General features: G+C 41.2%; 1 protein-coding gene across 1 annotated transcript in view; it reads left to right on the top strand.

The window, feature by feature from the left end:
- zswim8 (zinc finger, SWIM-type containing 8) overlaps window positions 1-7,136 on the top strand; it is a 61,614-nt gene extending 54,478 nt beyond the window's left edge. Inside the window, exons 24-26 of the mRNA XM_085800937.1 lie at window positions 1,962-2,081; window positions 3,173-3,351; window positions 5,963-7,136. Of these exons, the coding sequence (XP_085657063.1) occupies window positions 1,962-2,081; window positions 3,173-3,351; window positions 5,963-6,166 (503 nt within the window). The 3' untranslated portion in view covers window positions 6,167-7,136. The remainder of the gene's footprint in view (window positions 1-1,961; window positions 2,082-3,172; window positions 3,352-5,962) is intronic.
- The last annotated feature ends 7,822 nt before the right edge of the window (window positions 7,137-14,958 follow it).

The raw sequence follows: 14,958 nt of genomic DNA, 5'->3' as shown, positions 1-14,958 counted from the left end.
TAACAAACACCTGTAACCAATTGAAGGCGGGGGAGGAGAGCAGAATTCAACATAACATAACAAGAGTTCTTCCCTTGGATTCGAACCAGTGACCTTAGGGTTGGAAGGCATCCACCCTAACCCCTACACTACAGTGGAGTTGTGGAGAAGAGAGGTTGAGACTTTGATGAATGTGAGATCTTTTGTGAAAAAGTTAAATATTTGAAAAAGTATAAATAGTTAAAAAGAGAAAAGTAATGCCGATAAAGTTCAAAAAAAGCTGCACGTTTTGATATATGAATTGTTGAAATAGCACAAAGTATGAAGGACTAGAAGAAGACCGTAAAAAGGCGGAAGAAAATGGCCAAACAGAAGAACAATAGTGTGACTGCTTCAGCAGTCACACTAATGAACTCGGTCATTTTTCCGGCCTCGATAAATCGCCATGTGCATGCGCACGTATTTGTTTTCCTGGTCTCTCCCTTTTTTTTTTACAGTCTATGGTCTCTCCCTCCAACCAGGCTGGATGACAAGAGGCTTCACTCTGTGCATCGGTCTCAGCACCTGGGCCGTTTGTTTTGCAGAATGAAAGGAGTGAACCCTCTTTTCAGTCATCCAGGATCTTTGTTTCCCAGAATGCATTTGGCAGCAACTGGCAGCGCTAGCTGTAAAGCTAAGCAGCTAAAAGCTATTTTACCGTAATTCTTGCTGCAGCGCTGTTAACACGTCACTTTTTCATGCCAGAAAGTCACAGTTCAGATCCCCAGTCTGTGGTCAGTTTATCCACATATCGCCTGTTAGGAGATTTCCGCCGACGTTTGTGGAGCTAATGTGGTAGCAGCGAGCAGGAGGAGCGGGGCTTCCCACAGTCTGCAGCGTGGATGTATTATGGTCTGCAGCAGCTCACGGGCCGGTCAACCTCCGTCGTTGGGGGAGAAAACGACTAAGAAAACTTATCAGCAGGTTTTTAGAGGTTTACCGCCGGCTGGTTTAATACTATATAGGAGATAAATGCTAGTCTCATTGATGAAATCTTACATCTGTGGAAGTCATATTAGTTTGTTTGAATGAAAAGTGGAGCTTCAAGTGTATAACGTTATTGGACAGAAGAGCTGCACTGTTTATTATTTTTTGTTTATTTTATTTATTTAGGATAGTAGCTATAAGTTCTTGTCATTCCAATTACAATGGTTAAAAAAAATGCTCATGAGAAATAAAAGTTGATCGCATTTAAAAGGGTCTACTTGATTATTATGAAATATTATTATATTAGTGGTTAATTTGTTCTCAAAAAATGTGTCAATAATATCGTTTATCGTCAATAATTTGTGGGACAATATATCGTCCAGCAAAATGTATTATCGTCCCAGGCCTATCCCTATAGCAGGGGCCTAAAGTGCATTTGCACTTTAGGCCCCTGCTGTTTATTTATTATTTATTTGTTTGTACAGTGTACATTATTGGCACTTTGAATCATATTTTATCTTGCAGTAGGTCCTTTTAATCTGCCCATGATGATACGTTATATGTTACATGTTATTTGGTGTTGTTTATTTGTGTATGTGTTTGAATGTGTGGATCTTCCCGGCTGCAAACCAATTTTTCCTGTTGGGACAAATAAAGACACTTTGACTTTGACTATAAGTCAGTATTCAATTAAGAACTGAGTCTCTTATAACGACAGAGGGTGTTGTTTACACAAGCAAATAAAGGTAGGCCGCAAAAACAGGCCGGGCAAACAAAAAATCCGCTGCCTTGGACAGAACAAATAAAAGGAAAACAAAAAATAAGGAGGTTTCATATTAAAATATAAGCAAATATGAAAAGGGAATTAGAAATAAAGGCCTCTCCCTAATAAAAGCCTGCTTAAAGGCTGCTGTCACTAATAAAGGCCCTGGTCACTATTTGAGGAAATACAGGTTCTACATGTGCATGTACAGTGTAGTTCTGAGGGTTAACAGACATGTGATCTCTGTGTGAAGGCATGCTGGCGTTAGAGATGCTGGGCAGGAGAGCTCACAACGACCACCCCAACAACTTCTCCAGGAGCCCCCCCTACACCGAGGACGTCAAATGGCTGCTGGGACTGGCTGCCAGGCTGGGTGAGCTCACACACACACACACACACGCACGAGTGCACAGTAGGAGCTGATACAGGAAGTTGTTGATTGGGAAAGCGATTGATCAGTTGTTGAGGTATCTGGCTCACTCTTAAAGAGGAACTATGCAGGATTTGTATCTTCACTCTGCTACATTTTTACCTTAATTAAACAGCTCTGGAGTAATTGTGATGGTCTAATAAATGACTTAACTTGTTACGAGGGAGAATGGAGACTCTCTGCCTCCAATGGCGTTTCACTTATTGAGTCTCTTGGCTAAAAACCAACCTTGCAAGATCAGCACCGCTGCCCCCTTTGTCCCAGCTCTCGTCTCTGCGGCACGGCACCACAGACGTGCCCCGTAAACCATGATCTCTTTTGTTTATGACAGATTAATCTACACAAATATATATACACGTCGTAACATCATCTATGATATATAACGTTTCTACCGCTCTATTGATTGATTTCCCGCCTGCTTTGTTGTAAACAAATGCACATGGCCAGGAGGAGGGTTAGCAAAACCCTGATCAATCAATCAGATTTGATTTGTGTAGCACTATGAAACACAAAAGGCTGTATCGGGAAAAAAAGTAGAAAGTGAGTGAGATCAGAAATAAAAGTAGAGGTAAAATGAATTACCAGAAATAAATCAGGCTATTGGAAAGAAAGAAGGGGAAAAAAGTAATAGCAGAATAAAAGGAGAGAGCAGTAAATTGCTTACAATATATGAATCAAAAGAAAGACACGATGGAGATACTAAGAAGGTGAGTTTGCTTTGATGTGAGAGGAAAGTTAATAAGTGTCATTATGACAAGAAGACACTGAACAAAAGGCAGACAGAGGCTCAGATCACAGGCACATTGTTTTGTCTGATGGAGGACAACACTGATGAAATTGATGTTTCTACAAAACAAGAAGGTGGATTGTCTCCATAATGTTGTCAGATGTGTACATATCATCATGTACATGTGTCACATCCACAGTGTGTGTCTGTCAGATCATCCTGGGTCAGTGCTGAGCTGTGTGTGTGACTGTGTTTCACACTTTACATCTGCACTGACACCTCCTCTTCTCTGTGTCGGTCCTGTCAGGAGTCAACTACGTGTACCAGTTCTGCGTGGGAGCAGCTAAAGGTGTGCTCAGTCCGTTCGTCCTGCAGGAGATCATCATGGAGGCTCTGCAGAGGCTCAACCCCGCCCACATCCACGCTCACCTGCGGACGCCCGCTTTCCACCAGCTGGTCCAGCGCTGCCAACAGGCCTACCTGCAGGTACCACACATCTTCAGCCACAGTGGAGCAGGTGCACAGAGCTCCGAGCTCTCAAAACCTGCTGTCACCGAGCACAACCGACCAATCAGAATCCACAATCCACAAAACAATCAGGAAGATGAGCAGAGATTCAGTCCAGAAGCTTCTACTATTTGACACAGATCTGGATGGTTACAATTAGGGCTGACCTCCAAAAGTCAACTATTCGACGATTCGATTCGGAGGGGTCTGATTCGACTATGAACCTCTAGTCGAATCTAACCAAGACCGTACCATTCTGACTATATGGGGGTGCCCACGGCTGCTGAGCATAAATTTTTACATAGAATGTCTTTTTTCGTTATAAAAAGCCTATTTTGATACAAAATCTGCCTACTTTCTGTTAATAAAGAGTTCAAAATTATGTGTGCGTTTAAACGGTAGTCTTAGCTTCTTACTACGTATTAATAAATCACCCACTGCAGTTGCACAATCAAATGAGCGGAGTTTTTTTTTTTTTCTTTCAAATGAGCGGAGGTGAGCAGTAGGACCGTCAAAGTCACGGTACTCAGAAGTCACTGCAGAACACTCACTGAGTGGCAAAAAGACGAGGGGCAGAGCCGCCAAAGTTTAAAATCAAGGAAGTCTGACAGTCTAACTTTGTCAACATTTATCATGCATGACCTGACAGAACAGCAAAACATTGTGAGCATCTGACTTTGACCGAGTTACATTCAAGAACCTGCTTTCAATCACGGAAAATAAATTAACTCCAGCTGTGATTTTTTTTTCGATGGATCAGCTGTGTTTACCGTTTCAAGTGTCAATAGTTCTGATGGTTAGACAGATGAATTAGTCCCTAACACATCCTAAAGTTTGACATGTCAGAGTTTTTCAGAAGAGGAACTTGTTTTTTTTCCGACTTCCGAGTTGTAATGAACGCACCATAAGTGTCGGGAGTCACAGCTGTGATCTCGTCCCTCTGCAGCCTGTCTGTCTCTCTGCCGGTGCCGCGGTCACACTGTGTGTGTTACAGGATTGATTAACGTAATGTACGGATTGTCGAGTCCTTCTGACCTCAGTTTGTTTTGATACTACATGTTTTACCCGGTTTCTCTGTGTCCACGACCACCGCTATCCTTCATCACGTTGAGGGATGTTTGATTTGCCACTCGCAGTCCGAGCAGGAGCGTTGTCCAGGGCAACGTGACATAAACGCATACCCTGGCTCACAATGGCTACTAAAAATCATCCAAAGTGTGGGAAATAAATAAAGGTATTTGTTTTACACCTACCCTATTTTTTGGGTGGTTTAGCTCTTTTGTTTGAAACGGGAAAAAGTCGCAAATTTGCTGCCATCTTAAAAAAATAATAATGATAAAAAAAAGGTTTGACGATCAGTCGACTATGGCAAAATCTGACGAATCAGATTCGACTATGAAAATCCTTAGTCGAAAACAGCCCTAGTTACAATAGTAATAGACTCAACAGAGACTTGAACCACCAAGACGGTCTGACAGACGGTTTTTACTTTAAAACTATATAATATATAAACAACAGTTATAGACAACTGTGTCCCTTTTTTTCGTGCGTCTATTTTTTTCCTCACTTCCTATTGTTTTCACATAGTCTTTATTTATTTTTATATGTGGATCGGGAGTGAGCGAGTGAAAGAGAGAGAAAGGACACTGGACGTGCACCAGATTTCATGAACTGGCAAAAACTGAAACAAGCCGGTTAAAAATGAAGACAGCACATTCACCACACTATGAAATAATCACGGAACGTTACAAGACAGAGTTGTTTTCGAGGTAAATTCATGCAAAACCGCTGATGCGTGTTCCCGTCGGGTTTTCAGCAAGCAGTCTCTGCATTTCCCTCTAAAACAACTCTGTCTGGTAACGTTGTGTTATTATCTCATAGCGTGGTGAATGTGCAGCTCACAACTTGTCCACCAGAGCGTTTTGGAGTTGTTGGATTGTGTATTTGATGAGTTTGATGAGGGAAACGAAGAAATCCCATTAGCCTCCGTAGCGTAGCTCTGAACAGCTCACGGCTCTGCTCCGCTGTTCTAAAAATAGCTTGCACTGACAATTAAAGGTAACAAACCTACTGCTAAAACTATAGGGATTTTGGCAGTGGTTCCCGACCTTTTTTTGCTCATGACCCCATTTTGACATCACAATTTTCTGGCAACCCCCGCAATCACGTGATCACGGCCTTCAATCAAGATGCACAAGCTCAGATATTTTTACATGCTATATTTTATTTGAACTCGATTCATATTCGAGAAAGTGGAAGTATCGAATATAGTTGTTTAAGATTGTGCGTGGTGTTTTTAATTATAATTTTGAAAAGAGTAATTAAAAAAATATTTTTATCAGAGATTTTTTTAAGCAACTAAGCCTACTAGACATTTCAGGCAACCCCATTTGAATTCCAGGCGACCCCACATGGGGTCCCAACCCCAAGGTTGAAAAACACTGGATTATGGCAATGGGCCAATTTGCCAAAATGTTGAACTAGCCCTTTAACATTACTAAGAATGAATTCTTATTTCTTCCACAGAATTATGTGCGACTCTAAACAATGTAATTACATATGACGAGCTGTGTCCTCCCTCTCTCTGCAGTACATCCACCACCGGCTCATCCACCTGACGCCGGCCGACTACGACGACTTCGTCAACATCATCCGCAGCGCGCGGAGCGCCTTCTGCCTGACGCCCGTGGGCATGATGCAGTTCAACGACGTGCTGCAGAACCTGAAGAGGGGCAAGCAGACCAAGGAGCTGTGGCAGCGCATTTCCCTGGAGATGGCCACCTTCTCTCCCTGAGCGGGCACACTGAGTGACGGCGGCCCCGGCCCCCGGCCCCCCACCCACACCCCTCCCTCTCTCCACCGGGGGGCCGAGCCACCGAGGAGCCCCTTCACCCAGCCGCCTGCTCAGCCTCCAGCATCTCTACTGCCACTGCACTGAGCCGGGCCTCGTCTCCGCTGTCTGGCTCCTGTGATGTGTGGACTCAGCAAACACAGCACACAGGCAGTACAATCAGCTCCCGACCCCCCACCCACAGAGACTTCCTTTTTTTATGGGTGTTTGTTAAACCCCCCCCCTCCCCCGGAGCTCAGAGGAGGAGGAGCCGGGTCACCCGCCCCCCCTCCCTCCCCCTGTTCTCGACTGACTCCTCACTCTCGTTTTATCATGGTTCCTGTTTGTGTAACTGTGGAATTAAAGTGTACTCCTTCGTTTCTCGCATCTAACTCGTCTCTTCCATTTCCCCCCTAGACTGAAGATATCGATGGGGATCTCTCGCCCTCCATCCTCACTTCATTTCCAGTGTTTAGTAGTTTTTCTGTTTAGTTTTTGTTTCGGATGAATGTGTTGCGAGTCATTTTCACGCTGCAACATTCCTGTCCAGAGCGGCCGCTGCTGTCACTGTGGATCTGAATCTTTGCAGGAGAAAAGAAAAGATTTACAAAGGAATTAAAACAAACACAAAAAAAAGGTTTAATAGGAGAAATTATATTGTCAGTACGGGTGAGGATTTTTCAGTATTTTGTTTAATCTTTTTTGATACTTTGTATAGAATATGACATGTAAACAGATAGAAATGGGAAGAGAACGAGAGTGTTTAAGGTGCTGTTGTTGTGTGGGATCCATATTTACATTTCGGCCTGTCTTGAGGAGTGAACAGTGAACGGCTCCAGACCAAATCCTGAGGCCGACTAACCACTACTGGGCCGAGCGGGGTCGCTAAGGGCTTCTCCAGTCCACTCACGCTCAGCGTCACAACATCTGGATCTCTGTTTGAGCATCATTTTACATCTTTGATCATCTGTTCTTTTATTTTTATTTTTTTTTCCAAAAGGCAAAATGACATCAGTCATTTCTTGTTTTCCAATCTCATATTTCAATACCTTTAACTATATTTTACCACAAAATGTGTCTCAACATTAGACAAATTACCAATTTATCAGATTGGATTTGAAATGCTCTCAAGCTCCATGCAATCTCAGCTACAAAAAAAACAACAAATTTGGATGAACATCAGTTTTTAAGCTTTCAGCATCAGTGTGTGGTGTGGTTGACAGTCCCACATGTTTTTCCCCCTCCAGCAGTGCAGGGAAGCAGCCGTGTGTCTGCTCTCTGTCTCTCTAGGTGACGTTAACCAGACCTGCATTAGCCAAACTCATCAGCCAGTTCCTCGTCATCGTCTTTTCCATGTTTATCTTCCTGTAAAGACATTAAAAAAAACAGGTTCCACCGTTTATCACCGGGGCCTCAAACCACAAAGAGAAAAACAACACGGCTCAGGTCTAAGCTGTTGGTTTCTTTTTCACGTGGGGCTGTCACACACACACTCACACACACACATACTCACACACACTCTAGTAAAACACTGACTGCGTCTCATTCTCAGTTCACACTCGGCTGAATGTTTGTGTGGCTGTTGAAATGAGAGCCAGGTGGTTTGTCTGTGGAGAGCCCTGCTTCACTCAGCTTCACTCAGCTTCACTCAGCTTCACTCAGCTTCACTGAGCTGCGTGACCTCTGTCAGTAAGCGCCCCCCCCACACCCACACCCCTAACCCCATCCACCCCTCCCCCCCCCCTCTTCCTGCAGTTGTGGTTGGCTCCTAGACCGTGGTGCTGTTACTTTAAGACATGTTGTTGTTCCATCTCTGTCGTGGCAGCTGCTGTGGTTCTGAACCCGCCTCTCTGATTGGCTCTGGACCTCACAGGTGAAGATGACTTAGTAGAAAATGTACTGTGATATTTTTGTATTTCTCAAAAAAAAAAAAAAAAGAAAGAAAAAAAAAGTGTAGCTTGATTGAAAAGTTATATATGTGCTGATTGCAAAGGGTTCTAATTTAGAGTGAAATGAATAAATAAAAAAAAATTAAAAGCAATACTAAAAAGTGTAGAGTTTACTTAATAAAGTTCATTGAAAACATAGTCGTGCTGTGATTGATGTGTGTGTGGTGTGAGGGGGGGCGGGTTTGGTTTATTCTCTCAGCAGTGACCACCAGGGGGCGGAGCAGACTCATTTATCACATCATCAAACAGTAAAGCCCAGACACCACACATATATGAAGGTAGATTTGTGTCTTTATTATTCAGTCAAAAAAAAGGTTGCTTCAATCAAAAAATATATTTTCAATAGAAAAAACCTTCACTTCAATAAAAAAAAAAACCCTTTTCAATCAAAGAAAAAAGTGTTGGAATGCAAAAAATATAGTTGAGACTCAAAACATATGCATTTGAACACTGTTTTTCTTTGATTGAAAATATTTTCTTTGATGGAAGTGAAGGTTTTTTTGTTTGAAGCAACTTTTTTGATTGAAGTATGATGTTTTGTGTTTGGGACATATTATGGGTAGGACATTTTGTCTTTATAATTAAATCAGAAAAGAAGTTGCTTCAAACAAAAAAAAATATTTTCAATCAAAAAAAAAAAGTTTTTCAATCATAGAAAAAAAGTTTTTGAATGTAAAAACATATTTGACACGCCCCCCGTACGTACGTTCTGTTCATCCAGACATGACACAGTTTTGAAGAATAACAATGTTTATATATATACATATATACATGTATACATATATATGTCTGCAGCTCCACATATTTGATTCTGTAGAATTTCCGCATCATGTACATGTCACGTGGAGGTGAAGCAGTGATCCAGGCCTGGAGGACCTGGTCCAGGCCTGGTCCTGTCTAGGCCTGGTTCACGTCCCTGACTTTCACACCCAGGTTTGCTTTATACACAACAGTAGTGAGATAATGATAGCTTTGTCAGCCATCACACTAATGATCGCCCTGTCAGGACATGAAGTGTTTGGATGAACTGAAGGGAAGAAATTAAAAACATCCCTTCAGCTTTCATGGATACGGAAAGGTCGTACACTTTTTTTTTCCTTTTCTTTCTCTCAGAAAATATCTCTTTTATCCGTAATTTTGAGCTAACTGAATAATTATTCCTTAATAATGTTATCATAATTAGCCTAATTGTGGTTAGGATTATATCATAATTACCCATCATTATTGATATAGTTAGCCTGGAACAAGTATCTCGTCATCACCATAATGAGATTAATTAGTCACTTATCTGGAAAATGCTAGGCTACCTAATTATCTTGTTAACCTGGAGAAAATATATTCATACAGTAAGTATGGCCTTTCTCAGCTTCCGTAGTTATACCTCTCACACAGGTGCGTAAAATGTCAAGGGTGAAAAAAAATAACTGTTTTAAATGTAACCATAAGGAAAATAAAGTAGAAACACAGACATTATCTGAATTTAAAGGATCAGTAGTGAGTGAGTCTTTGATTAAAGGTCCAGTGTGTAATATTTGTCAAGGTTTATTGGCAAAATCTGAATATACGACCAATGAATATATTTGTATAAGTGTATAATCACTATAAAATAAAATTGGTTTTCATCACCTGATAATTCTTCTTTTATATAGCAAGGGTCTTGCTTAGAGAGTGTCGCCATCTTGCGCCGCCATGTTTGTAAGGAAGGGAAAATCCAACCAGCCAACCAGAGAGCACGTTTCAAGAGTTTCATGTTCATAAATAAACAATAGAATTATAGATAAATAATAGAATCGGAATGCTAGATGTCACTGTTTTCCCCTCATTTTACACACTGGACCTTTAAAGAGCTGTGTCTATTCTATTCTATTCTGTTCTGTGTCTTTCCTTATCTTTGATGTTTGGCCCCTGTGTTGTCCTGAGAATTCCAACAAGCGACTGCATCACAGGATAATGACCCTGATATCTCAATAAAACAACATGTTGACTTCAGATGGCCCCTGCAGCCCGGTCCAGGCCGCGTCAGATGCAGTTAGAGTGGGAGAGGAGTCAGAAAGCAGCTGTGTCTGACTGGAGACCGGGAGTCGCTCATTTTTCCGTTTGCCTTCGTGAGCTTCCAGCCCACATCCCCCAGTCGGCACAGATCAAGTTCACATTCTTTGCTGCTGATGATGTGGAAGCAGATTCCCCTGGTGTTATATGAAGATGAGAGAATAAACAAATAAGCAAAAAAGCGTATTAATAATGCAGCATAATAATTTGTATAGTTAATAGGCCCGACAGGCCTGTCTCTCTGCCCTGAATAAATATCAATAATGATATATTCAAATTCACACTTTTGATGTTCAGTGGATTGTCTCTCTCACTGTCTTTTTCTCTCTCTCACACATACACATACACATACACATACACATACACATACACAGAGGTAAATTTAAAAAAGATTTCAGGGACAGAGAAAAACAATGAAGATAATGATAGATTGACAAAGACAAAATAATAAAATATTAAATCAGAGGACATGAAGTGAGAACAAGCTGAATTCAAAGACAGGTCCAACATAGTCCCTGTCCTCATGGTCGTCTTCCTCACACACTCCTGTCCCATCTCTGTTTATCCAGTCACTGTGCAGTGGAACCTTATCATGGCTGTTTGAAGTCTTGAGTTACAGCTGGACAGAGTTTTAAGAGGTCGTACTGAATCTGACCGTAGCTGCTAAAATCTGACCAAATCTTCTTGTTTGTTTGTCACAGACAAACAAAGGTTTTCCTTTTCCCTTTTCATGTTACAAGTCACGTCTTCTTCATTTTCTTCTTTTCTTATATATTTTATTTACAGTTTTTAACAAAACTGTACAAAACATACCACAGCAGAGAAACAGTCAAACGTAAAAGAAAACAGAGGACAAGAAAAAAGGAAAAGAGAGGGGGCTGCCAGACAGTTGTAATTTTACATAAGTAGACTTACAGAAAAAACATAGTTGCAGTTGTTAAAGTAAAGCAAGAACCATGTGAAAAGTTCAGGCAGGCCTGACACTGGGCCAGGAAGGATCTGTTCTGTTCATTGGCTTTGTGCAGGCGCAGTCTTTCCATTTGAATAACCGATAACATCTCACATGGTGACACTTCTGATGAAGACGGATGACAACTGTCAAAACACGTGAGGGTAAAAAGCAAAACCTTACTCTGTCTCTGATAAACAAACAAGAACATTTGATAATCCTGAAGAAATAATGAACATTATATATGGACACATTGCCACCCTAACCCTAACCCCTTTTCTCCTCCTCTCTCTTTCCAGTTTGTGGGTGGGTTGGGGAAGGGGTTTGGAGTTGTGTGTTTGTGTTTTCATGTATATCTTGTTGAATTGAAAACTGAAAAATAAAATATTCTAAAAAAAGAAAAGAAAGAAATAATGAACATTTGAATAGGTATTCATAAGATTGACATAACACTGTCTTAAACATCAATGAATACTTATGACAGCTGTGGTTAAGTGTAATTCGGTAAGTTATGTCACTTTTAATGCAAAGTTGACATTGTTTGAGATGGTTTTGTTCTGACAACTTGACATAAAGACAATTTAAACTGTCATAACAGACCTAATTTCCAAACTTTAAAAATGATGTCAAGTTCTCATAACAAGGACATCTCAAACAATGTCAACTTTGCATCATTAGTGACATAACTTACCGAATGACACTTAACCACAGCTGTCATAAGTATTCATTGATGGTTATGACAGTTTTATGTCAATCTTATGAATACCTATTCAAGAAAAGTGTTACTGAACATTTTCAGTAAAAACAAATCTAACCATTTCATCCCTGACCCTATCCTAACCTGAAAACTATCCGCCTCCAGCTCTGACTGTCATGAGCACAGAGAGACGATGACAACAATATAGTAAAGATGAAATGATAAACTGCTGAAAAGAAGTAAATAAAGAGATAAGAAATCATATAAATAAGTAGAAATCAAGGCCTGGTGATGATGGAATAAAAGCACAAAGCTTCATAGACCTGAATGAGTAGATAGAGTGAAGGCAGAGCGGTGTCCATGAGCTCTGCGTTATCAATACATGACACGTGACTGTGGCCCTGAGCTCAGCTCAGTGTGGACACGCTGTGGAAATGAGTCAAATGAGCAGGTGGTGACACTCTGAACAACCTCCATGGTCACGACTCCGGTGACAACCTGACAGCTTTACGTGCAGTGGGAGGTTGTTAGTCGGTGTGTGCTGTATGTGCTGCTTTCGCTTGTGGAGCTGAGCTGTCAATCATCCGGATGTGGGCGGTTCTGTCCTGCCTCGACGGAGCAGTAGATTTCAGCTTTGACAGTGTTGAAGTGTTTTTAGGGTGAGCAGCAGGGCCGTAGCATAGAGTAGAAAGGTGATGACAATTCTAGGGGCCCACAGCCCCCTAGGGCCCACAAAACCCCCCAGTAGCCTAATCTTTCTATGATTCAAAATATTTCTCATACTAATGCTGCATCAGCATCAAAACAAAGCCTAAAAACATGCAATATTTATGAAATATGTTTTAGTTTCCAAGCAATAACCCCCTGCCGTCGCTTAAAAAATGGTTTAATCCATGCAGGAGCAAGTAGCCCACCAAAACAAGATCTTCCTGTATTGAAAAATAAAATGCACTGTCCCTTACTGAATCAATACAGGAGGCTCACCCTACTCTAATGCTACACTAGGTTTTCACACACCTATGACATTAGAAACAAGAAAACCAAAAGTTTCATAATTCATAACGAGTAGTATTAACTTAGAAACCCCTGGTTGAAAACAAAAGGAAAAGAAAAACTAGATGATACATAGGGGGCCCACTTCAGTGTTTTTTCAGGGGTCCCAGAATTGCTAGCAACGGCCCTGGTGAGCAGCAGAAAGTAGAAAGTTTTTATTTATTTATTTCATATTTTTTGGGGGTTTTTTTTGTTTAGGCCTACATATTTATTCATTTTTACATTTCCACATTTATTTTCTTATTCTTTTACAGATGAATTCTTGTTCATGACAACGCACATTTCAAGTGGAAGTCACCTTGGAAACCAACGTGATTGAAGACTCCTTCAGCTCAGACAGCTGCAGCAGGCAGATCCAGGACACAGTGAACCACATCAGACCGACACACTTTGACTTCACTTGATCAGAAGTCCAGAGCCTCAGTAGCCTCGCTCTAAATATCAGTTCACACATCATCTGACCCAGTTAACACGACCCAGACTGAAGACCGGCTGCAGCTGCAGCCCACAGAGATTTTTACATCTTCTCTGAAAACAGGTTTTTTTCTCCCAGGCTTTCGGACTTGTGTGAGACAAAACTTGTTTTGTGTGTGGAATGTATTTGTATTTATCTCTGTCTTTGTTGAAATTGTATTTTTTTGTTGTTTATGAGGTGCCATATAAATAAACTGGGCCCGAAACGTCACATGTGGTGATATTCATTAAATATTTGGGAGCAAATTCTAGTGTGCGGACTCTATTTTTGTAGGATGTGCGTGTCTTCTGATTGCTTCATATGTGACCTTGACCTTCACCTTGACCACGACCGAGGTGTGACCAGCACAGTCACTGATGTACAGCTGAGCTCTGACTGTCTGTGGATCAACTGTAAACATGACAGAAACACAATGGCCATCCAGTTTTGGTGCATTACAATAAACTGAATCAATTCAGATCAATTTTTAAAGGCTGGAGAAAGGAGATCCATTGACTCTTGTGATTGTGATTTCCCTATGTAAATTGTAATTGCTCTATTTGTAATTTATAATTCTTATGTTGTTTGTGTATAGCCTATCTTTTCTTGTGGGGTTTTTAAAAAAGTTTTCACCTGGTTAAATAAAGGGGAAACAAAAACATAATACGAAGAAAACTAAACTAAAACAAGCAAGTACGGCAGGTTATATCTTAAAGGGATATTTCAACATTTTGCCAATTTCGCCTATTGACATAATCCCTATAGTTTTAGGAGTGGGTTCATTACCTTTAATTGTCGGTGCAAGCTGTTTTGAGATTGGCGGGGCAGAGACGTAAGCTCTGCACAGTGCATGGTATTTCCGAGCTTTCAGAGTGATTTGAAAAGTGAAAAGTAGTTCTGAGTATTTTCTTCATGTGTCGTAATGTTACATAATTACATGTTATTATCTCATAGCGTGGTGAATGTGCAGGTCACAACTTTGCCCACGAGGGCGTTTTGGAGTTGTTGGATTGTGTATTTAGTTTGATGATGGAAAGGTAGAAATACCATGAGCCTCTGCTGCATTAGCTGAGCAACTCGCATCTCTGCCCTGCTGATCTAAAAACAGCTTGCACCAACAAGGAGGTAAAGGTAATGAATCTACTCCTAAGACTATAGGGATTATGGCAATATGCAAATTTGCTAAATGTTGAAATATCCCTTTAAATATTATTATTATTATTATTATTATATATTATGATCGTAGTTTAATACAAATATGTGCAATATATATCTATACTATGCAAAATGAGTGAGGGGGTGTGTGTCTCAGGGGCCTGGAGGTGAACAGGTTGTGGAGGCAGAGTGAATGATGAGCTGCAGTGCGGCCGTGTGCTCGTCCTTGGCTGTGGCAGCAGAGCAGCACCAGCTGCTGCTGCTGATGGACTCTGTAGACGTTCTCCATCGCTGTCCTTGGCAGGTTGAACCCATTAAACTGCTGCAGGAAGAACGTCCACAGCTTTCTTCAGGTCCTGTGTGATGACGTTGCCAAGGAAGTGGACGTTCTCCACGGGGGGGGGGGGGCATGATGCTGCAACATCAGGAAATATCCAGACTTTCAGTATC

The sequence above is a fragment of the Trachurus japonicus genome, chromosome 15 (genome assembly GCF_045865225.1).
Source record: "Trachurus japonicus isolate A0001 chromosome 15, Traja_1.0".
Taxonomy (NCBI): Eukaryota; Metazoa; Chordata; class Actinopteri; order Carangiformes; family Carangidae; genus Trachurus; species Trachurus japonicus.
Note: the sequence above shows the minus strand (reverse complement) of the source record. Positions and strands in the feature narration are given on the sequence as shown.